A 24,431-nucleotide genomic window follows, 5' to 3' on the forward strand; every position below is an offset into this window, starting at 1 on the left:
CCCAAGGATAACTAGAAGATGAAATTACCCCTTAAAAAAAGAAAAATCAAATAACCTAAATAAAAATCAACGTGCTTTATTCATCAAGTAATAAAATATCATGCATCTATTGACATCAACTGATGCTGGGTTAAGAATGAGGGCATGAATTTCTGTGTAAACATATGATTTGATGGCAGGGATTATTGTTGATATCTGTCTTATATTATTTTACTATTATTATATACTGCATGTATATGTATACATATACATATACATATATACACACATAACTCTATAAGGCACAATGTTATATCAATACACATACACACACAGTATATATATATATATTTATATATGTTTTAGTTTTAGCAAAGTAAAAATAAAAAAAATGGATAGAAAGAACAAAGGAAAACCCACAAAACTTCTTGAGGACCACAAAGCATAGTTGTGTGCTCATAGAATTTAGAAAAACTTTCTTGCTGTCTTTTTTTTTTTTAACTAGTTTTTGCAGTCAGGAAGTTTTTTTGAATCTGTAACTCCTCTCAACTCAAAAATCACAGTCTCAGGTCACATACTCATGTACATGCAGGTAGGCCCTCTCATACAAGCTCTCATACACATTGAACATGATATTAGTACTATTAATTCTAATCTGGAATGCAGTGTCATGACATTGGTATCATAGAAAGTATTTTTTTTTGCTAAAATAAGACAGTGTGATTATTCGAGGATCTTTACATATTTTCTTATAAGGTATTGGTGGCCGATTCTATTTCTAAAGCTTTCAGTGAGTTCTGATGAAGCAATGCCCATATAACCCCTACCACTGAAAATGTACTTAAAAAATTGGAAGTGATCAATTATTATATACAGAAAACATTAACAGATATGTCTAATAGAATTTATAAATTTTATCAACATGCTAATGCTCATAAACAGTTTGGTACTGTTTGCCATTTGACAAATATTTCTTTTCACTTTGAACATGTAAAACTTGAGATAGTATAAAGGAAATCCACAGGGAAATAACTACTAGACAGTTAATAATGGAAATTAAATGAAAGAATAGAGATATTTTATATATACATATATATATACACATATATATGATATCTCAAAAAAGTTAGTGCAGGTTTCATTATTAAAACACATAACTGCATGAAGAGTTTTGGGATATCTTATATAGATTTGAATCTTCTTATTGAAAGGGAAATGAAGTTAAATAAAATAATATTGTTAACAACAACAACAAAAATAATCATTTTTGTTATTATTTAGTCTTTCAGTTAGTATTGACTACTTTTTTTTTTTCTATATTTTTCAAGGCACTGGGGTTAAGTGGCTTGCCCAAGGCCACACATCTAGGTAATTATTAGGTGTCTGAGGCCAGATTTGAACTTAGGTACTCCTGACTCCAAGGCCAGTACTCTATCTACTGCGCCACCTAGCTGCCCCAGTATCAAGACTTCTTGATCCCTTTTGGAAAAGACAGTAATGTTATTTGTCATTTCCTTCCCCAACTCATACGGAGGAAAGTGAAACATAAAGGATTAATGAACTTTTTCAAGGTCACATACCTAGTAATTCTATGAGTCCTTACAGACTCACCAATGCTCTTATAATCATAGGTTTTAATATAAATTTTGTGTTGGTTCATTGAAGGCCAAAGAACATAAACAAAAAAGTGAAGATTTGAGAAAATAATGGAATTTGTAAGGTTTAGCTAGGATAATCCATATCTTAAACTGCCCCTGAAATGATCCAATATAAGGTTTAAAAACTGTGTGTAGAACAGTCTTATTATTCCTTTGTTTCAATTTCTTCATTTGTTAAACAAAGTGATTGCACTAAATTATCTTTAAGATTGTTTCCAATCCTATGTCTATAATGCTGATGCTTTTTGTTCTACTTTGAACAAGAAAAACAATGGAGTGATGTATCGCATATCAGCATTTATAGGAGACAAAAACTTTAAAATGGAACCGTTATCTCTTGCAATGGTGAGGTATCGGAGATGATAGAACATAACATGGATTTGGATGGTTTCAGGAAAAGTCGATACACTTATCATGTAAGAAAAAGGTCATTCAGCTGTAGCACACTCCCCTGAAATAGGGTTTATGATGAAAACTGGTGTCTAAGTAAACAGAGGGTCAAAAAGAAAATTTAAATTTTTGTTTAAGCATCACCAAGTAACTATACTACTTCAAAAATAAGTGATAAGTCAGTCAAGAAGACTTATGCTAGATCCTGCCTCTTTCAAAAGCTGTCTGACCCTGGGTAAGTATCTTAACCTCAATGTATCTAAGCAAAACTAGCTAGGACTTAGCTATTGATTAATATGATGCCCTTTATGTAGGTGAAAGGGATTCCCCAGTAAATTAGGTTATTCCCAAGCCTCAGTTTAAAATTTGTTCTTTTCAAAGTAAAAGAAATTCTTGTACTTTAGTTTAGATCTATAGTGAGTAATTATTTGGAAAATACAAATTTGTATTGGAACACTTAATGTTTTCATTCTCCAAGAAAGCAAACTACTGATTTCATACAAATTGGAAATTTGTATGAATTTGTATAATTAACAGATTGATGTTGACAAAAAATGTAGCTTGCTTTGCTTATTCAAATTGACTGAAAACATCAGCTTGTAGTTTATATACATTTATGCTTCATCTCCTAATTAATAAATTAAGTCAAAGCTATGTGAATGTCACAAAGGTTTTAGAAACAAAAATCTTATTCTTAGGCAGAAAAGAAATGTTCTTGGACATTTTAGATTTAAATTCATCCAGATTTGACCTATCAATTAATTAGGAGAAAAGGGAGCCAACAAGCAGTTGTTTGACGAACAAAGGAAAGGACTTGTTTACTCTGCACATGTTAACCTGCATTTTAACCTTATCAGTGTTGATCAGTCACCAAGAGCAATCACAAGTCATTCTTGTAACAACAGGAAATACTATTTCCTTCCTAGACTAAATTCTATTATGTTTTAACTCTTTTTCTGTGTGTGTGTGTGTGTGTGTTTAAGTGTGTGCAAATCTCTTGATAAAAAAAGTGAATAAAAAGAAACAATCCTTCATGTTGATTCACTAACTCCATCTGGAGATGACATTAGGAGGTTGGTTTAATATTAGTTTTCTGTGATTTTACTGCAAAATACTTATAGGAAGAAATCATGTCTTCTTTTCACCCACAATTTCTAAGTTTAGTGAGGACTGACATACAGCACCATTCTATTGTTTTTCTTGTTCATAGTGAAAAAAAAAGCCATCATCAGCTCATAGTATTCTCTATATAGAACTAGAAATATGTTAGAGACAATCTAGTCCAATTCCTTTGTTTATATATAGCAGACATTGCTCAAAATGAATTTGAATAAATCAATATCAGTATTTTAGATGCTGAATTTGTGCCCTTTGCCTAAGAATGACAATGATACTAGGTTCTATCTCTTAAAAAAACCCAATAAACTACATTTAAACAATAGGAACACAGATTTTTCTAGTTTAAAAAGAACCTTGGATGTCATATAAAACATACTATCCCATCTCTGTATCTTAGAATCCATTAACTCAGATGTTTTGACCTTCTTTACTTCTCTAGTCTTTTAAGTACTCTCTTGCTCCTCTTAATTTTTCTTTTATTATGCTTGCATTTCTTTTATTTTCATATTTGTTGAATTTTCCACTAGTACATAGGCACCTTGAGAATAGAAACTATGACTTTTGTGTCTTTGTATCCTCTGGCATTATATTTTCATAGATATTTATTAAATTTGTTTTGAATTGAATAGAACAGGAATCCTCTGTCAAACACTCTACATTTGGGATTCTTAAGGGGATATTTTGAGATTGGAAGCAGTATTCATGAGTTTAAATGATAAAAACATTTATCTTTAATTTTCAGCAATCTTAAATTTAAATTTAGCATCAATAATGAATGTAAGCAACAAAACATTATTTTGAGAAGGGGTTCATGGGCTTCATCAGATTGGTAAAAGTGTCTAGGGCACTCACCCTGAAAAAAAAAGTCAAGATCTTTTACTAAACAATGAATTTTCCACTTTCTGTTTGAAATCCTCCTGTGACTGGAAATCTATTGATTCTTGAGTATGTCAAATTGCTTTTGGATAGCCCTAAAATTGGTATGTGTGTATGCATGTGTATGTATGCATGCTTGTGTGTATTTGTGTATATGTGTGTGTGTATAAACATTAACTATACAGTTAAACATTAAGTATCTGCAACTTCCACCCATTCATTTTTAATTTTTTACCATGGAATCAGTCAAATTTGTTTCATGAACTTCATGGAGGCCAAATGTTCTTATTATTCATTAATCAATGTAAACTGATATAGGGAGTAGAAAACTTAAAAAATAAATTGAATTGATATGAAAGCCATATCAAATCTAACTTAAGGCAACTTTTTACCCTAGCCTTGGATGGACAGAGGAGAGAAGCAAATAGGTAAGGGATGAATTGGAAATGAATCATTGTTGGACCAAAATAAGGTCTTTTAAATCTCCCATCATCTCCAAAAGTGTATTTATATTTCTCTGTGCATGTAATTCATTATGATGGTTAATTTTCATTAAGAACTCAAGAATTATCTGAAACTCAATGGCAATGTTTTTCAGTTGGTTAAATAATACTAAACTATTGGCTACAAAACCAACCACAATTAATAAATTGATAATACTCTAATAATGAGCAGGAATTTTATATATTGGAATTCTTTCCTTAATACATTTCCTACTGTCCCCTAAACACATGTCAGAACCTCCCATGCTGTTAGACTCTATATTAAACTCTTCAATTTGCAGCTGATACTTGAATGTGTTTTATAAACCATGGCATAAACCAACTTTCCACTGAGGCACCTGGAACTTTGAAATATGGCAATAAAAAGTATAAAGACAATATATTCGGTATTCCTTAAGTAGCTTTCCCTTCTCAAATAATGTGCAGTAGGGCATGTAACTTCCTGGCTGCAAAGCCATTTTGCAAATAACCAAGTGGTTCTTTTTTATCAAGTCAGATTACAACAAAACATTATGGGATTGAGAAGTTGTCAAGTTTGAAGACACTAGCCTTTAGTGGGTTTTTATTTGTCTTACTTTATTTTTCATGAACCGGAAAATTCTCATGAAGTTACTAAAACAATATTTTAATGGTTTGTGGCTTCTTTATAAATGAAAGAAAACAAACCAGAAATATAATTAAACAAAAAAGAAACTAGAAACATAAAACATTCTGTTGAACTCTTATAAAAAAATCAAGATTCTAACCCAACTCTAGTTTTTTCATTTTCTTTAATATACACAGAAATTCGATGATATCTGTTCTCTATTATATCTATAACTGTTTAACTTATGGCAAATATCAAAAAGGAAGATTTGTAAAGGTCTGAAGTAAATAAAAGACATTGCAGTTGTCTGCTGGACATCATATCATTATAGTTCATTATAAAGTATTAAAACAGCAAAATGTATCTGGGTCTAAGTAGGAAACAAATTCCTAGGCTTCCAATAGCCAAAGTTTTACTGAATCCCATATGATACATTTTGCAGCATCCCAGAAGATACCATGGCATGGCTTATTACTAATTTTGCATTTGCTATGCTTTGTGGTTTCCACAAGTTCTCTAGACACATGGAGATTAGAATCACATAAATATATATCATGATATATACCATGTAACTACAGATTAAGTCCTACAAACATTTTTTCTGACCATCCTCAGAACAATCCATGAAGATTGAATAATATTTACCATGTATTATGGCTTCATTCTGATTTTCATTTAATTTGCATTTTAATATAGACTTGTCCTTCCTATTCACAAGTACTGTTCTTGCAAATGGTTACTTGAAATTGTGATAATGTATATTACTTGTGAATCTGAGAGAAATCTGATTTCAGGAAGGTGGATTTCTCAACAGATATGATTTCCATTACTTATCAAAGATCTTAATTTCAGTTTTCTTGTGTAGATTTCACTCATTCCATGGGATCGGATGCTCTTTTAAAAAAATAAAAGCTATATTTACATATGTATTCTTATACATATATGCATTAAATGCTCACGCATATACACATTCAATATATACACACATATAAATTCACATATATGTATATATTGTTTTTTGCAAATGAAAAAAGTAAGCAAGCAAAACAAGACTGACCTGACCTACCTGTACTAGGTTCACATTCAACAAAATCTTCATCGTCGCTGGAACATTCAGCAGATGATACAAGGTCATCTGATGTGGGCTATTCAAATAAAAGAAAAGAATGAGAAGGAAAGAAAAGAAAGAGAGGTAAGAAACAGCATGAACAAAGAATTATAAGCTCTACTATATAGGATGACCTCTTCTCTAAAGTAAGCCCACTATAGGAGTGAAGCTTTTGAATATTAAGCAATTTTTTGGTTTTTGATTCTGGCAAATCAAGTACATATCTTGTGTCTTAATAAAGCATACAGGATACAGCATACAGCCTTGAGGGCATATTACACACTGATAGGTAGGGATATGCTGAGAGCTCTTTGTTAAATTTTCAGTGTGAGCATTTATATCTCAAAAATCAGTACTCACTACAAATTAGTGTTTGATATATTGTTCCATTGACTTCCAGACTTTAAAAGGTATAAATAATGCAAACCACACTTAAAACTATGTATGTATACTTTTGTTTTTCCTGGAGTCCAGTAACATTTACCAGCATGCCACTCTATTGCTGTATGTTTGTGTGTGTTTGTGTGTATATGTGTGTGTGTGTGTGTGTGTGTGTTGTGTGTATGTATTACTTGAACTCAACTCTATAGTGGAAGCTCAGAGAATTGTCATCACCAGACTGGAGGCTTGATGACTGTAGGTTAATAATTATCAAAGTGATTGGTATTTATAGAGTACTTTATGAGCTTGCAAAGTGCTTTATATTCATTAGCTAATTTGAACCTCATAATCCCTCTGCTGACAGGACATAACTCTCATGACAACCTGACTTTAACCTATCCAAACTTTGATAAATGTTCATCAAATTAAATTGAATCCATGATCTAGTTTTATATTAAATCCTTTCATATATTTCATAGTCCAGCCAAACTGGTCTTCTTGATGTTATTCCCACATAACATTCCATATTAATGCTTTTGCACAGGTTCTATGTACCTCATGCCTAGAATGTATTCCTGCCTTATTTTGATCTCTAAGAACCCTTAGTTTCCTTCAAAGTTCAGCTCAAGCCTCATCTCCTATATGAGTCTTTTCCTAATAGTTTCATTTTCTTGTTCCTCCTTCTGCATCAAACATTTATATTTTAAATTTACTTTACATTTATTCTATACCCATCTAAATGTATATGCACATACATTCATATATTGTCTCTACTGATGGAAAGTAAGTATTTTGAAGGAATGGGCTATAGGGCAATATCTGGCACATAATAGATACTTAATAAATGGTTGTTGATTGACTGAATTAGTATCAAACATCTGTGCTCACTGTGGTAGATAAAGAATGAAAATAACACAGTTTTTTCCTCTTCCTGGAATATATAATCCAATGAGAAATATGAAACCTAAACAAAAATTCTAATAAAATATTAGATGTGACACAGTTATTATGAGAGGCATTGAGTGCTATGTGAAGAATTTGAGGAAGGGAGAAAAACAGAAAGATTAAATGAGGCTATGAAGACATCAGAGAAATTGGGGAATTTCAGTCATTTGAGAATTGGAAGGACAGCCAGAGACATAGTTGCTGAAGGATGAACTATGTGAGAACTAAATTCAATTACAAAATTCTCCTTGGAATTCTAGGTATTTTAGTGCAAGTTAGGCACCATCCATAATAGATAATTGTGTGTTTGTATGTATGTGTGTGTGTGTGTGTGTGTGTGTGTGTGTGTGTGTGGTGTTGTGTTTATGTGTGCTGACATTATTTATGAAAAGTGTCTATCACTGTTTGTTAGGGGAAAGCATAATGACTTCTCTCTCCAGAAGCAACTCCTTTATGTAATTGCAGCAATCAGCAGAATTAGGAAGGTGGACCAATAGGGAAATTCTGTGTCAATCCCTAGACACAGGTTAGGCTGTTCCTGAAGTGATCACAAAGCTACCTTAGCATTTTCAGCTGGATCCCCTTCCCCAACCCTCCAGCCTGTTGCAAAATGCCACTGTTGGAGCCACGTGCTGAGAATACTGATAGAAGATACCTTGCTGTAGCTGGCAGGAGCACTGTTCTGCATGTCACTGAATAGCACTTTTCCCCTTATCCACCTCCAACCTCTATCCCTTTAATGTACTATTGAAGTAATCAATATACTAATTCACGTGCTGATTTAACCACTTCCAGTTGCAAAAAATCATGGTTCCATATTTCAAGTAGAAAACACTCCTTTACATGGTTTCAGGATGTTGGGTATTTCCAGGAAGGAAACATTCATTGCGGGTGCACTTGTCAGGAGTATGATCGTCAAAAGCAACTCAGAATAATGGACATTTGACCCCTAATTTCATTCATCTGATAGGGAAGAAGGACTGCCCAAAGCCACAGTACTGGCTCATTTCACCTCTGGCAGAGGTTTCAAGCCTTGCTCCTTTTTGAGGATAGTAGAAACAACATTTTTCAAATGTGATTCACTTAATTAGGCTCTCAGGTTTTTGTTAGTCACTGGAGTTGTTGTCAGTTTGCATTGGGAAGTATTTTTGATGTGGAGAAATGTTATTTATGTTTATGCTATAATGCCTGCCCAAATCCAGTGAAGATTGTATTATAAAACTGTTCCGTTACATTGTGCCACTCCTTAAGGGCAAACATCACATTTTGGTCTTTGTTTGTATTACCAGCACTTAGCACAGTGTCTAACACCTAGTAAGAGCTTAATCAATAATTAGTGACTGTGCTCAAACTAGGGATTTCAGAGGCACAAAGTATCAAATCAGAAAAACAAAATAATGGCTAATCACAAAAACAAAGAGAGAAATATCAATATTCATCCTTAGCTTTATGTATCCTTTAGGCAACTCAGACTCAGTACAACTCCATAGAATTTTTCATCTCCCCAAACTTCAAAGCACCAACTAAGGACAAGGAATTGTGCTCAGAATCAGGGACATAAAAAACAAAAACTAAACAATCTTTTCCTTTGAGGAACTGATATTCTCCTTTGGGTGGAAAGCATAGTGGGGGATACTATATTATACACACACACACACACATATATATTATATATTTATACAAAAAATTAAATACAAAACATATAAAATAAGTGCAAAATAATTACTGTTGTAAGACCATTGGATCAAACATCTAAAGGATGATGGAAACTAAGGGGATATCTAGTGCTACGTCTTTTACAGAGGAGGAAATAGAACCAGGAAGATAAGTGACTTGATCCAGTAAATGGATCAGAGTTATGGACTGACCTCAAGTCCTCTAATTGTACTCTTTCCCATATAGCACATATCTTTCCTATACCATCATCCTTGGGACAGCTAAGTAGAGCAATATAGAGCATTGGGCCAGAAATCAGAAAGATTCATCTTCCTGAATTCAAATCTAGTCCCAGACCCTTCCTAGCTGTGTGACCTTGGGCAAAACACCTAATCTTGTTGCCTCAATTTCTTCACCTGTAAAATGAACTAGAGAAGGAAAAGGAAATAACAAACTAATCCAGTATCTTTGCCAAGAAAACCCCAAATGGAGTCACCAAAAATCAGATAGGACTGAAATGGCTAAACAATAACAACATCATCCTCTCAGTGACCCTTGTCCATCTGTCCTGAATCAGTGGCCAAATCTTGCTGACTTTTATTTCTATAGTCTGTTACATTCATTCCCTTCTCTCTAATGGAAATAACTTTTGTATAGATTCTCAACACCTTTTGCCTCAATACTCTCCTAATTGTTCTGTTTCTCAGTCTCTCCCCTCTGCAATTTGTTCACTATGTAGCTGCCAAGATAATCTTTCTGAAGCTTAAATCTGACTAAATCACTGTCCCAATTCATGAACTTCGTGGTTCTCTGTTGCCTCCCTGGAAAAAATATATGGATTTTTCAGCTAGATGTTTAAAGATCTTCACATGTATTCTTCTTCTTCAGTCCCTCTCTATTTTACATATACTATTCTATTTTCAGATTTTGGAATTTGATATTCCAATTTCCTGCTCTATCATTTTATATGGGCTGCTTCTCATTCTTGGAGTATAATTCTTCATTACCTCTTTCTCTTAGAATTCTTAGTATTCTTTAAAGTTCAGTGTAAGTTCCACTTTCAAGAAAGAGGCCTTTTCCTGATTTTTCCAGTTGTTAGTGTACATCTCCAAATTATTACGTTTTTTTAAATTTTGCATAGATTTTGTTTTACTTAGGGGTGTAATCGTTGTGTTCAATCAGTAGAATATAAGCTCTTTGAAGGTAAGCACTGACTCATGTTTGTCCCTATTTCTCCAGTGTTTGGCACATAGTGGGCATTTAATAAATATTTATTGAATTAAAATTAGATTGGATTGAGCTTGGCTATCTGTAATTTTTGTTCTTTTGGTGAATAAGTGGCAAACTAATGAATAACGGAGTTCTTTTCCCACCAAAGACCTACTACATTGTTATTTAGGTAAAGCTGGGTTTTTAGCTGAAAGTTTAACCAAAGACAAACTGTGGCAACCTGGAAATATTTTGAGAAGATATGTCAGCTGTCCTAAAATCTGTATAAATAAGTTTGTTTGTGTTTCTCTTCAGGTAGACCATAGGATGATGAGGGTTTTTTTTTCCATTTTGGATATATCATAAGAAACAAAACAGAAGAGAAATCATGAACTTGATTGTGATTTCTAGTGGATTAAAAATCTACATTGACCAAATAGTAGATCCTTGAATTATCAAGGTATGTGTATACAAACATACACATACACACACGTGTGTGCATGCATGCATGTGCACATGTGTGTGGGTGTGTGTATATATGTGTATATAAATGCATAAATTATCAATGTATATGTGTGTATGTATGCATATATGTTTGTAATTTTGTTTAATGGCTGAGAAACAGTATTTGGCCTACATTGGCCAAATATTTGGTTGAATTATAAAGGATAATTTGTTATATACTTTTATTTAATGACTGTGAAACCAATGTTTGATTGATAACTTTTAAGAGTAAACTGAGTCTTGGGGTGGCTAGGTGATGCAGTGGATAGAGCACTGGCCTTGGAGTCAGAAGTACCTGAGTTCAAATCCGGCCTCAGACACTTAATAATAACCTAGCCGTGTGGCCTTGGGCAAGCCACTTAACCCCATTGCCTTGCAAAATCTAAAAAAAAAAAGAGTAAACTGAGGTAATCTGAATTATTTTAAATGTCTTACTTGTTGTTTTGGCTTGTCCTAAATGAGGACTAATTTGTCCAACAGTTTCTCAAGGATTTCTAGCCCTAAGCCAGGATAATAAAAACATGGGGCTTGTTTGCAGAATTTTTAGGGTAAAGACTCTTAACTGTTACATATTTAAGCATTTTTAGAGATTAAAAAAAATACTGGTTCATAGACCAATCCTTTCACTTACACTGATTCCTCTCCCCTTCCCCCCAACTTCCTTCACAGATTCACAGACTTGAAGGTTCAAAGTTTATTCTATCTACAACATGTGACTTAAATAAGAATCTTCTCTATAAATCCTTTAATTTTGTTGGAAAAGATCTAGTGAAGTAAACTCCATTACTTCCTCAGATAGATATCTCTAATCCTTGGGAATATGTTCCTATAAACTTGATAGCTTAAATTTGCTTCTTTGCCACTTTATCCATTATATGTCCTATTCCTTTTTTTTAACATCATTGCCCTTCCTTTCAAATTCTTGGAGAGAGCTATCATCTTCCCTATAATAAGTACTTTTCCAAACTGAATATCCCAAGTCCCTTCAAAAGATCTTCAAAGGGTTTGAGGACCCTCTTTATGCAGATCTTTAAATGCTTACCTTCTTGTTGGTGAATTTCCTAAAATGTGGTACCTAAAACTGAATATGATATCTTAGACTTGTAATCAGGACTATGCTTCTTATAATAAAGATGGAAGTCCAAAATTGCACTCAATTTTTGGACTGTCAAATTGTTCCATTGACTCATATTAAGCATTCAGTCCACTGAAATAACAGATTTTCTTTTAAATTATCAATTAAGCCTTCCCTATTTCTGACTTGTAATTTTTTTTGTTAATACAAGGATAGGACTTTCCCTTCCTAACAAAAAAAAAAATGATTTTATTGGAGTTTGCTCATAATTCTAGTTAAGAAATCTTTAAATTCTAACTATCATACAATTTTTTTAGTTCTATCATCTGCAGCAAATGTGCCAAATATCTAATTCATTGATTGGAAGAAAAAGGTTAAAGAAGCTAAAGAAAGACTTATTCCTCTAGAGACTTCACTCTATCTAGAAACTAAGCCATTAACAATGTATCCTTTAGTCTGATCATTCAAAATATTACAAATTTATTCAACTCTGCTATCATTCAGCACATACATCCTCTTCATCTTGTCCACAAGATACACCTGATCTATAACCTTAAAAAGATAATCACTATCCGATAGGGTTGGGTTCCTAGAAATTTGTTAAGAAGAAAAAGGATTGTTGAAAATGATAAAGGAGGGGCGGCTAGGTGGCACAGTGGATAAAGCACCCACCCTGGAGTCAGGAGTACTTGGTTTCAAATCTGGTTTCAGACACTTAATAATTACTTAGCTGTGTGGCCTTGGGCAAGCCACTTAACCCCATTTGCCTTGCAAAAACCTAAAAAAAATGATGAAGGACCTATTTTTATGAAAGATTTATGGTAGTCTTTTATGTCATGGCAAAGAATTGGAAATTAGGGGTTATTCTTTAATTGGGGTATAGTTGAATGAGCTGTGGTATATGATAGTGATAGAATACTAATATACTATAAGAAATGATGAGTGGGATAGTTTCATAAAAAACTCAGGAAGTTACATATGAATTAATAGAAAGTAAATTGAGCAGAACCAAGAGAACTTTGTACCCATTAAAAGCAATATTGTGTCAATATTCAACAGTAAAAGATGTAATGATTCTTCCCAAGACACCCCCAAAGGACTCATGATATAAAGTTTCATAGACCATCTCGGGTAGAAATAATGAATTTTGAGTGTAGATTGAAGGATTTTTTTTCATTTTGGGGTTTTTTTTGCAATAATAATAATAGTAGTTGTCCTTCATTCTAAAAGAAAACCATATCAGGGAGGTGATGCCATGACAAGCACATGAATTAGGTTTGAGTAAGGGGGTGCTGCACTAAGTCACTGCCTCACTTTCTCCTGCAGAGAGCCATCTGAGTTCAGTGACCTGATAGGAATAAGGACAATTGGAGATGACTCTGGATGTGAGGGCAATCACAGTTAAGTGACTTGCCCAAAATCGCACAACTAGTAAATGTCTGAGGCTGGATTCGAACTCCCATTCTTCTGACTCTATCCATTGTAACATCTAGCTACCCTTTTTGCCATATGGCTAATATGGGAATATGTTTTGTGTGACTCCACATGTATAATTGATATCATATTGCTTGCTTTCTTGAGGAGTGGGGAAGAAGTAGGAAGGAGGGAGAAAACTCGAAATTTAAAGTTTTTTTAAAAAAATTAAAAGTAATTGGCAAATAATTAATTTTAAAATGGAAACATGCTTTGATGTCATTGTTTCTTTTTAAAGGCCACTTTCTTCTACCTTCTAGAACCCAACCCAATCTTCCACTATATTACTACTGCTCACATCCTAGACTTTTCTTGATTTCCTTTCCTATATTAAAGAAAAAACTCTCTGTCTCATTTCTTAGGACCTTGTTCAATATTGAGTGATAGGATTATTATCCTAGCAATCTAGCACATAGGTGACTAGGACTATTCTCTAGGGAACTAAACTTTAGAGGAACAAAAATTAAAACAGATGAGCTTACAGTTTACCTGACTCCTCCCAAAGACATGCTCCTCAGCTTTGTGATATCACAGGGTCTCCATCTACCACAGTTTATAAGAATGCATGTGTTAGGCAGTTTCATTGCTGTATGTGCCAAAGTTGCCAGTTATTAATTTGGTGGTTAGTCTGATAAATGGATGCAAGTTAGTATGACAACCTTCAGGAGGATTTTACGCATTTTAACAATGACTTTCTCTAGGCAATGCCTTAACTCAAATGAGTGACAATAAGGAAATGGCAAGTTAGTCAGGAAGAGACTTCGGGAAAAAATATCATTATGGTACTCCTCAAAATACATCAGTTTAGGTAGCTGGATATCTATTGTGTCAACTCCATCTACTTACAGGTCTTTTCCTATTAAGAAAGACTGTATTGGTCTTTCTCTATTGTGCATACAACATTATATGTTTTCTCTCCTGTCTTATTTTTATTGTAAAATATTTTATCAATCCATTATCTGCTACTCAAGCTATCATGAAGTGTCACAAATATCATTTCTAATAAAAATTTCCAGGGGAAATGAAGGAGTGATGATAATACAATATGCTCATAAGAACTGGTATGTTATTATGACCTCAGACATAAGACCTTAATTTTTGTTCCCAAAGCAGAAAAAATGATGTCAACTTCAAGAGAGTCCAGCACTACATATTCTTGTCAAATATCTTCACTGTTATGTCATTCTACATTCTAGGACAAAGCATTGTTTTCTCCTTTTTTTTGCAGGCAATGGGGTTAAGAGACTTCCCCAAGATCACACAGCTAGACAGTTATTAAGTGTCTGAGGCTGAATTTGAACTCAGGTACTCCTGACTCCAAAGTCTGCTCTCTATCCACTGTACCACTTAGACACCCCCAAAGCATTGTTTTCTAAATCATCCCACTTGACCCTTAGAATCAAGTTGTTGTTTCTCCTTCATTCTCAAAGAGGACTATGACATGCAGGTGAATTGGATTAAGTGAGGAATCACCAGCCTCATTTTCTCCTCCAGAGCCATCTGGGTCCAGTAACTAGATATGGATCAGAATGAATGGAAAAAAAAATGGATGCAGTGGGAGACCGTGGTCTTTAAAAGCTAGGATCTTTAAAAGTTCTCAGTCTGCCTGAGACAAAGTCTCTTTAGTGATTAAGGGCTAGGTCAGAAAGAAATGAGGCAAGAATGGGTTCCATTATGAGCATGATATAGAAGAGAGCACTGCTTAGAGCATTTTCTAGTTCTTTGACAAACTAATCAACAATCAACATACATTTAATTAAGTACCTGTAATGTATTAGGGACTGTCTGTGAAAGGATATCAAACAAAAAAAATGAAGCAGTTCTGTCCTCAAATACCTTACACTTAAATGAATCATTAATACTAAGCACCCCAGACTCCTTATCTGTAAATGGAATAAAAATGGCTTTTAACTTGCTAGATTGTTGTGAGGCCCAAGGGAGTATTTGTTTTTAAAAAAGCCTGAGATTTCACTCATTATCCCTGAAATTTCTGGACCAATTGTCTCTCCGTGATTCCTATTCCCAGTATAAATATTGTTTAAACCCATTAGACTAGAAGCATCTAGGAACCATTTTGTATTTGGGTATCAGATTGACATATTTTAAGTACTTAATAAAAAGCAAATTAATCAAGTTAATTAACCCAGTCATTCATTCAAAGTTCATTGTAAATATTAATTTGAAATAAAAATGTAGGGATGATGATGATGATGATGATGTTACTGACAAGAGTCGTCCTTTGAACCCTCAAACTGATGTCAAAGCATTTGATGATTTTGTTTTCTGTGTCAATTCTTGTCACTCCAAAAAGGTTTTGGAAGCTATTGATCTTAGAATCAAATCTAAAGACAGTGCTTAGTTTATTCCAGTTTATTCTCAGAGAACCTGGGGCCTTCTTGCAACAGCTGTTATCTCTTTCACTGCTGTCACTGTCATTCCTCAGAATTCAGCAGATGTCCTGATCTGAGCTGAGAGGGCACACTTCTGTTTTACTTTTTGGTTTCCATTGCAGATAGTTCGCAATGTTCTCATGGACAAAAATCTATTAAAAGGTTGAAAAGAGCTATAGAACTTAATCATTCAAGCAAATTCAGTGGCTCTGTCACATGCTTTCCTATTTCTTCCATTTCCATATTTTTTTCAGAAAGCCTTTTTTTAAACTGAGAGGAAACTAGATACTCATGGAAAAGAAATAGAAACTTAAATTACCGAGTCATACCAAGACAGAACTATGTGGTTCACTATGAACTGTCAGTAGTCATCCTAGAATATGAAGAACAATAATTTTCCCTCCATTATTATATTATAAAAACCAAATAATTCCCCTTCTCTCAACCCCTCCCATGGATATCTTTCATTAAGATCTCTCAATAAAGACATCATACCTGCTGAATTGTAGTGGGTATGGACTGGACTAGATGTCTGCTGAGGCTCCTTTCCATGTCACAAATTCCATAATTTTGTGGTTCTAATGGCTTTTCTGAATCAAATGTTCTGCACTGTGGAGTTGAGAACAATTCTACTCTTGCTTTTAAATGAATCTGAGAGGTGATACAGCTTTAAAGTCAGGAAAGACTGGCTTCAAATCTTCCCTCTGACACTACTTTTCTGATCATGGGCCAGTCACTTAACTCCCATGTATACTATGAGCTACAGATTGGTTGCTTAACTGATTTGATGGAAGGCATTTCCCTAGTGAAATTGTCTACACTATTGAAATGCTGTATTTGTGTGTGTGTGTGTGTGTGTGTGTGTGTGTGTGTGTTTGAAATGAAAGTGGGAAGGTGCATACATTAATTTCTAACTTTATTATTTTCAATGAACAAAAATCTATTTTCTCCTTTCATTAGGAGAAAAAAAGGAAAATAAAATATTTTAACAAATATACCAAGTCTAGTAAAACAAATTCCTGAATGGGTCATACCTCCAAAAATAAGTTTCATTCTATAGTCTGAATCCAGTCACCTCTCTGACATGATATGGGTAGCAAGTTTTCATTTCTGATGGAATTTGTATCTTCTTTTAATGAGAAACACATGCGAATGGAGTATTGCATCATTAAGGATATTTAAACAAGGTATATGCACTTCTATTCAGTAATTATAGTCATAAAACACCTACTAAATGCCAACACAAATGGGAAAAATGAGAACAGTCCCTGACCTCATGGTACTAACCATCTAATGGTGAAAGAGAAAATACAAAAGGAAACTGAAATGTAAGGGAGACATGTCTGGGGACATGATGAAGATGACGGTATGATGCAACCAATCAGAATACCTATTGGCAAATGGAGAGGTGGCTGGGCTCTGGGAGGAGGGTTTTTTCCCTCTGCCTCTCAGTCCCCCAAAAAGGGAAGCAGCAAAATGAAGGGAGAAGAACCAAGAGAACATTGTACACATTAATAACATTGTGAGTTGATCAACCTGTATGGCTATAATTCTTTTCAGCAGTTGAGAGCTAGGACAACTCTAGGTGACCAGATGTGAACAATGCTATCCCTATCCAGAGGAAGAAAAACAAAACAAAACAAACAAAAAACCTCTCAGAATCTGAATGAACACTACATTCACTTTTTAGAAAATTTCTCTCCTTTCTCATGGTTTTCTTCCCCCCCCAATCCTAATTCCTCATACCAAAAATAACTAATCTGTGAATATGTTTAACACAAATGTATATGTACAATATTCACCTGTTCACTGCCAAGGGGAAGCAGGTACAAAGGGAGGGTGGAAGGAAATTATGTAACTTAAGTTGGATGAATATTGAAAATTTTTCATAACATGTAATTTTAAAAATAAGATATCAATTAAAAAAAGGGGGAGCCAGGTAAGTAACAAAGTTAAAGAAATCTCCCTGGTGATGAGTTTATTATTGATGAGCTTATTCTGGGTAAGGCATGATGAAGATTATGGTGGAATGAACTGCTTGTGGTAAATGAAGTATCTTTCAGATATGGATTTCCCTTCAACCATCCAAAGATTTCATTTCATGGAATCCTTACATTAATGGCACCAAGGGAATGGAGGAATGGAACTGGGGAATGGAAAACTGTACTTTTGAGAAGGAGATGTAAGTTTGTGACTTTTATATTAAAGAAGCAATATAGCTTAGAGGAAAGAAGAGAGGTGGTTTTCAACTCTATTAGGGTATGTCATTTTTTGGAGGTATCAAAGCATGGTATTAGGACATGTAAGATGCTACAAACCTTTGGAGGCAAGCTGAGGTGTACAGTTTTAATAATCTTTGGTGCCATTTCAGGCAGAGGAGATAAAATGGATTAATAGAATAGTGCCCTGTCATCCTGTCATTCTTCCTGACCTTCTTCACTTTGTAATGACAAATAAATGGTTGAATGTCTGATTGAATGAATGAAGTATCACTACCACCCCATTAAAATATCTCATCCGCAGGTGCTTTATGTAAAAGAGAAAGCTTTGCTCCATAACCAAAGACCTCCTATGAAGGTTACTTCATTAAGTAACCATCCTAATCCACTCTTTAGTTCCAAAACTATGTAATCATTGATACAGTTGTTATTACATTAAAGACCCTAAGTTTTTTAATGGTGGTGTAGAAAGAGCATTAGACTTGAAGTCAGAAGACCTGGGTTGAGTTAAGACTGTCAATTTCTTTATATTGGATGCAAGAAAGTAATTTAATCCTCTCTGATCCTCAGTTTCTCACAAATAAAATAAATGCCACTTATCTCACATAGTTGTCAGGAATTATAGAATCAAAGAATTACAGCTGGAAGGGGCCTTAGAGGTCATCCAAAAGTTCTTTGTAAATTAAAAATTGCTAGATAAATTATAATTATCAACATAATATTCTAGAAATTTGAGTAGAAAAAGGTAAAAATTCTATTTTTATTCTTATAAGCTCATGTCCATTTTCTTAGCCTAGGTTCACACATACTTCAATCCAATTAAATTCAATCATGGCACTACTGTGCTAAGTACCCTTGCATATATAAAGGGAAAAAAAATGACCAAATCATTTTTCCCTACCAAGGGATACCGGTGAGGCAAATATTATACACTGATAAGAAATAGTAAAAGTATGTGGAGTAAGTATTTGGGAAGATAAGAGAGTGTAGATGCAGCTAGGGATATTTAGATAGACGTTTAGTAGGAGAAAATTAAATCTTAAAATTTGCTGAGGAATTCTAAGATCTAGAGATGAGGAAGGAGAACATTCTAGATTAGAGAGGACAGCTTATACAAAGTCAAAGAATCAGGAGCTGGCATATCTTGTAAGAGGAAGAGCAAGTAACCGGTTTACCTGAATTATAGAGGGCATAAGAAGGAGTATTGTGAAATTATTAGGAAAAGATAGGTTGGAGCCAGATAAGGAAGGGTTTTGAGTGCCATAGATCATTGGTATCAAATGTGAAACTTCCTTTGAAGAGAATGCATATAGAATCAGAGCAAGAAGTCTGCATATGGGTGTACTATTTCTCATTAATTCCATGGTGGTGCCTTCCCTTATCTTTACTGAAAGAAGAAAATATTCTCCTGCCCTCCTGTATTAGCTAAGCCTTATATTAAAAATAATAATTCATACTGCCCTATTTTAAAATATGTATTTCATATTTTTTAACCCACATGTTGAAATTACTTGGCTCTGTATTAGGAGTCATAAAACTAAAGATAGGTATTAAAATAACTTTCAATAAAATATCTCTCTGGCAGAAACCCTTTTTATTCCTTTCTTGAAAGATTTTTTATTGCATTTATATTCTTTTTTTCCCTCCAGTGTTTATTGAAATTACCTTTGAATAAAACTGGAATAGAAGAAAGCCTCAAATTCTCTGTCCACCCAAGTAGATTTATAGTCATATTTACCTTTCAATTCCCTTAGTTTCATAGATCTGACTCCCTATTTTCTTTCAATGAGTTATTGTTTCTATAATCACCTGGTTCTAATTATTTACTGCAAAGGGCTCCTCAGTTGCAGTTCAGTGATGGTTCTACACATCTCTTTATAACATCCATCACATAAAATTGAGAAGAAAAGTTTGCTGCCATTGCCAGCCCTAATCAGGATGATTTTCCCATTTCTACAGCTCCATATTCCAATTTATACTTCCATATTCCCACCTTTAGCCCCTCATTTTCACACAGAACATAGACTTCAGAAAACCCAATGGGACAATCATTTTTTTCCTTCCCTGCTTCTTTGGAGAACAGTTATTTGATTGAGATTAAACGCAAGATAAAATAAGTCCTGCCATGGAACAGCTTTATGAAATTATAAATAACACACCCAAGAATGATGATCTCCTTTCTTTGAGCAAGAAAAGAAAAGAGAAAGGCCCATAAATATTTGAGAGCCCCACAGAAAGCAGTCATACATCTTTGCAGCTGTTTCAAGCTAAAAAGAATTAAATTCTCTCAAATGCTTGGTTTTTTTGCTCTTTCCTTTCTATACTTTCATTTGGAGATGGAGCTAGAGCTTTAAATATCTCATAGTAGGGGTGGGTCATATCTAATTCTATTATGGATGCTTATTATCTATATAAATGAGGAATGTCTTAAACACTTTAGATAAGAACCCACTGACTTCAGATAAACTCATAACCTTTATTGAAGTTTAAAAAGTTCAACCACATCATTTTAAATTTATTTATTAAGACTGTCTTTTCCAATTTGCTATCCTTGCCTATTCTAGCTATGACCACTGTTAATATACCTTAAAAATTGGATTCTTACACTGTTATTTCCAGCTATACATGGGGAGCTCATGGTAGATAACATGTCTTTTGGTGACATTATCTTCTCCCTATTGCCCAGGACAGTCATCTTGGAGGAAATGGTAACATATAATTGCAGTTTTAAAGATGAAGACCATAGAAAAATTATGTAGGACCCTCATCTTTAGGCAATTAGTTGATGTGCTGAGAAGCATGTCTCAAGGTAGCTAGATGGTACAGTGTTAAAAGTACTGAAAGGAGGCAGGAGGAGGGGAGCTCAAATCCAGCATCAGACACTTGACACTTACGAGCTGTGTGTCTTTGGACAAGTCACTTAACCCTGATTGCCTCACATCCAGGGCCATCTCCAGTCATCCTGATCCATATCTGACCCAGATGACTCTGGAGGAGAAAGCGATGTTGGTGACTTAGCATAGCATCCCCTCAGTCAAATTCAATTCATACTTGTCATAGCATCACCTCCCTGATGTCATGATCTTCTTCAAGAATGAAGGACAAATTTCATCATGACAAGAATTCTGGAACTGGAACCCAGAAGACTGAGTTCAAGTCCAGACACTCACTATATGACACTGGGCAAGTCTCTTAACCCTGGCATTCTCTAGTTTCCTTTGTAAAATGGGCATAATAATATTACCAGTCTCAAAGGGTTGTGAAGATAAAATGAGATAGTACTTATAAAGTATTTAGTACAGTACCTGAAGCATATAAAGCTAGCTATTGTTTTGTTAAAGGAGGAAACTAAAAGTCAGAGAAGTAAAGTAACTTGTTTAAGATGACAAAGATTGAATAGCAGAACTTGAATTTGAACCTGGCTTCTCTGACTCTGGATCCATCTTTCTTGGTGTGGAAATCCCCTGGATCACTCTACCTCTTACATATTGAAGTTGAGATCCTTGACCCCAACCATCTAATTCACTGGAGAAGAGACTGGTTGCCATAGTGGCAAGATCAGACCTAACTCTCTCTACTTGTCATTGCAAATATGGAAGAAATGAGCCTCCATGATTAATGGATAGAGAAGAATCTGGAGAAAAATTCAAGTTTCTGTTCACCAAATTATGTGAGAGACAGTACATATATTGTTACACACAACTTGGTCAGAGATGGATTGCACTAGGAGAATCTTCCTCATTGTCCTCACTTGCCTCTGCCAAAGTTTCCTAAAAAAAGATAACCCTGTCTACATAATAGTTAATTAGCAGTAATCTTGGTATTTCTCAGGTATGAATTTAAAGCTAGAAAAAAGTCTTAGAGTTTGACAAAAGAGAACCCAAAGTTCACTGTTGTGCTCAAGTTGTCATTTGAGTAGGTATTTTTTTTGGTAAGGCAATGGGGTCAAGTGACTTGCTCAAGGTCACACAGCTAGGTAATTATTAAGTGTCTGAGACTGGATTTGAACTCAGGTCCTCCTGACTCCAGGGCTGGTGCTCTATCCACTGTGCCACCTAACTGCCCCACTCAAGTTATCCATTTAGAGTAAAAGGAAGAGCCAAGATTTAAACCTAGTTCCTTTAACATCAAATTCAAGGCCTTTTCTTCACTGTGCTTTATTCTATAATAACAAAGATAATCACTTAGAACATTTAGCTTATTTAACCAATAAGGAAAGTATGCTTTAAGGATATTAAAAAAAAGACTGCTGTAAATGCACTGGGATGGGACTATATGAATCATAAGTTTTCTTCCAAATTTAAAATTCTGAATTATAAAGATTCTGAATTGAAACTAATACAAAGCCCAAAATGAACATGCATATAGTTAGTGGAACAAACCTGATTTAATAGAGAACATTCTTTTTGAGTTGTGAGAATCAAGCAAGACCAAAGCAGAACAATCTGATTAGCCACTGAATTATGTAATTAAATGGAGTTAAAAAGAATGGATTACCAACTGGAACACTATCAGCCATTCAATCATTACCACTGATGGTGAAAGATTAAAAAAGAAGAAAGGAAAGTCAATGCACATATGCATGAATGTACACCTGTGTGTGAATGGTTATATGTTTATATATGATTCACCAATTCTGTGTCAAAAGTCATATAGTTCCAAAAATCCTTTTCTAACAAAATTTTTCAATACTCTATGTAATTATGATTTTATGGCATCCATTCACTATGCCATCCTTACTTTTGTAGACATTATTTTGAATTGCTGCAGGTGAAAAAATTACTGAGTGACCAATTCTCTCATGATTCACTTCTCTAAGCTAGAGGACAGACCTTTAACTTGTCAACAAGACCCCTAATTGAAATTCTTCCCTTTCTCAAAGTACATTATAGAAAGTGGCATGTACTTCAAGAATCCATGGTCACCTCTATACTTTGATGAAGTATTAGAAGATTTCAAGAGAAAAGGTGTGTAGTTAGTGTTTTTAGGATAATAGGTCTTAGGACCTATTGACATTCTTTTTACCCTCTCATTTCATAGATTAGCCAATTGAGGACCAGAACAATTAAGTGACTTGCCAAAAGTCACCCAGGTAATAAATGACAAAGTTGGGACTTGAACCCAGGGTCCATTGATTTACTTTCATGGTATCAAAGACTGAGACACTGTAAAGTTATGTCTACATATTCAGGATTTCATTAACATTGAATATAAAAGAATCTCAGTCTAGCTACTCAATGCCAAAGACTGGGGTCTTTAATTTCTGATTCCTTAGGTCTTCTAGGACAATACAAATGTATGTGGTGACTGGGCCTTTGCTTTTTCCTTTTTTTGTCCCTCCTTTCCTTTCAGTTTTAAGCCTTTTGCTTCCATCTGCTACAAATGGGAGGTATGGCTCAGGAAGGAGGGAGAAGAGTGGGTGGAAAGGGGATTAATCTGTCTGTTGTTCAAGGCAGCCTGACAGAGGGAAGAGGAGTATTGAACCAAGGCAGATTAACCAAACTTCAATGTACCTTTCCAAAAGCAGGAGGAATGTAATGCTACGTGGTGTTTCACTGATAAGCAAATCCCTCTAAATCCTTTCAATTTATTTCTTGGCCTGGAGAAATTACATATTATTTAGGAGGCACACACACAAAAAAATCTCCCCAATACCCACCCAATGATACACCATCTCCAACAATCTAGATTGGTCTTTTTGGTCCTTTATTGATTATATATATATATATATATATATATATATATATATATATATATATATACATACACACACAGGCAAGGTCTTACTCCCTAACTCTCTTTTTCATTGGAACAAGAACCAACCAGGACTGCTAATGTGAAGAGTTTGGCACAGTTTTACTGTAAAGTCTTTTGGTTTCAAGAAAAAATTTTTTCCTGGGTTTAGAGCTTAGCCATCCAGAAAAAAAAGGACCAAAAAAAAAAAAACCCAAGTCAAGGGAAACTCCAAAGCTATGACCTCAGTCCACAGAGGAAGGAATTCCATTTTCCTTTTAGATCTTTTTTTTTTGTTTTCCAACATACCACAAAAATAATTTGTCTATTCTTAAGGGGAAAGTGGTTCAAGTTATTTACTAATTTGGCAAAAAAATATAGAATGAATTAAAAACCAGATTCTTTACTCTAGAGGTGGAAAAACATATTTATTTCTTCCTCCTGATGTAAGGCAGGGAAACTAGTAAATCACAGACACTGGAGTCTGTGTGCATATTCTACATGTAATTAAATGCCAAGGATATTGGAAATGAACTTAGGAAAAGCCTGTTTTTCAATTTTAACCTTTTACTATAACTATGAACAAATCACTTGGTCTTTCTTTGGTTTCCTGATGGGAATAAAAGT

General features: G+C 34.3%; 1 protein-coding gene across 1 annotated transcript in view; it reads right to left on the minus strand.

Annotated features, from left to right (window-relative positions):
• LOC141522886 (neurexin-3-beta) overlaps positions 1–24,431 on the minus strand; it is a 562,426-nt gene that overhangs the window by 53,883 nt on the left and 484,112 nt on the right. The window contains exon 6 of the mRNA XM_074236273.1: positions 6,178–6,256. Coding sequence (XP_074092374.1) covers positions 6,178–6,256 — 79 coding nt within the window. The remainder of the gene's footprint in view (positions 1–6,177; positions 6,257–24,431) is intronic.

This window comes from Macrotis lagotis, chromosome 4 (genome assembly GCF_037893015.1).
Source record: "Macrotis lagotis isolate mMagLag1 chromosome 4, bilby.v1.9.chrom.fasta, whole genome shotgun sequence".
NCBI classification, from domain to species: domain Eukaryota; kingdom Metazoa; phylum Chordata; class Mammalia; order Peramelemorphia; family Peramelidae; genus Macrotis; species Macrotis lagotis.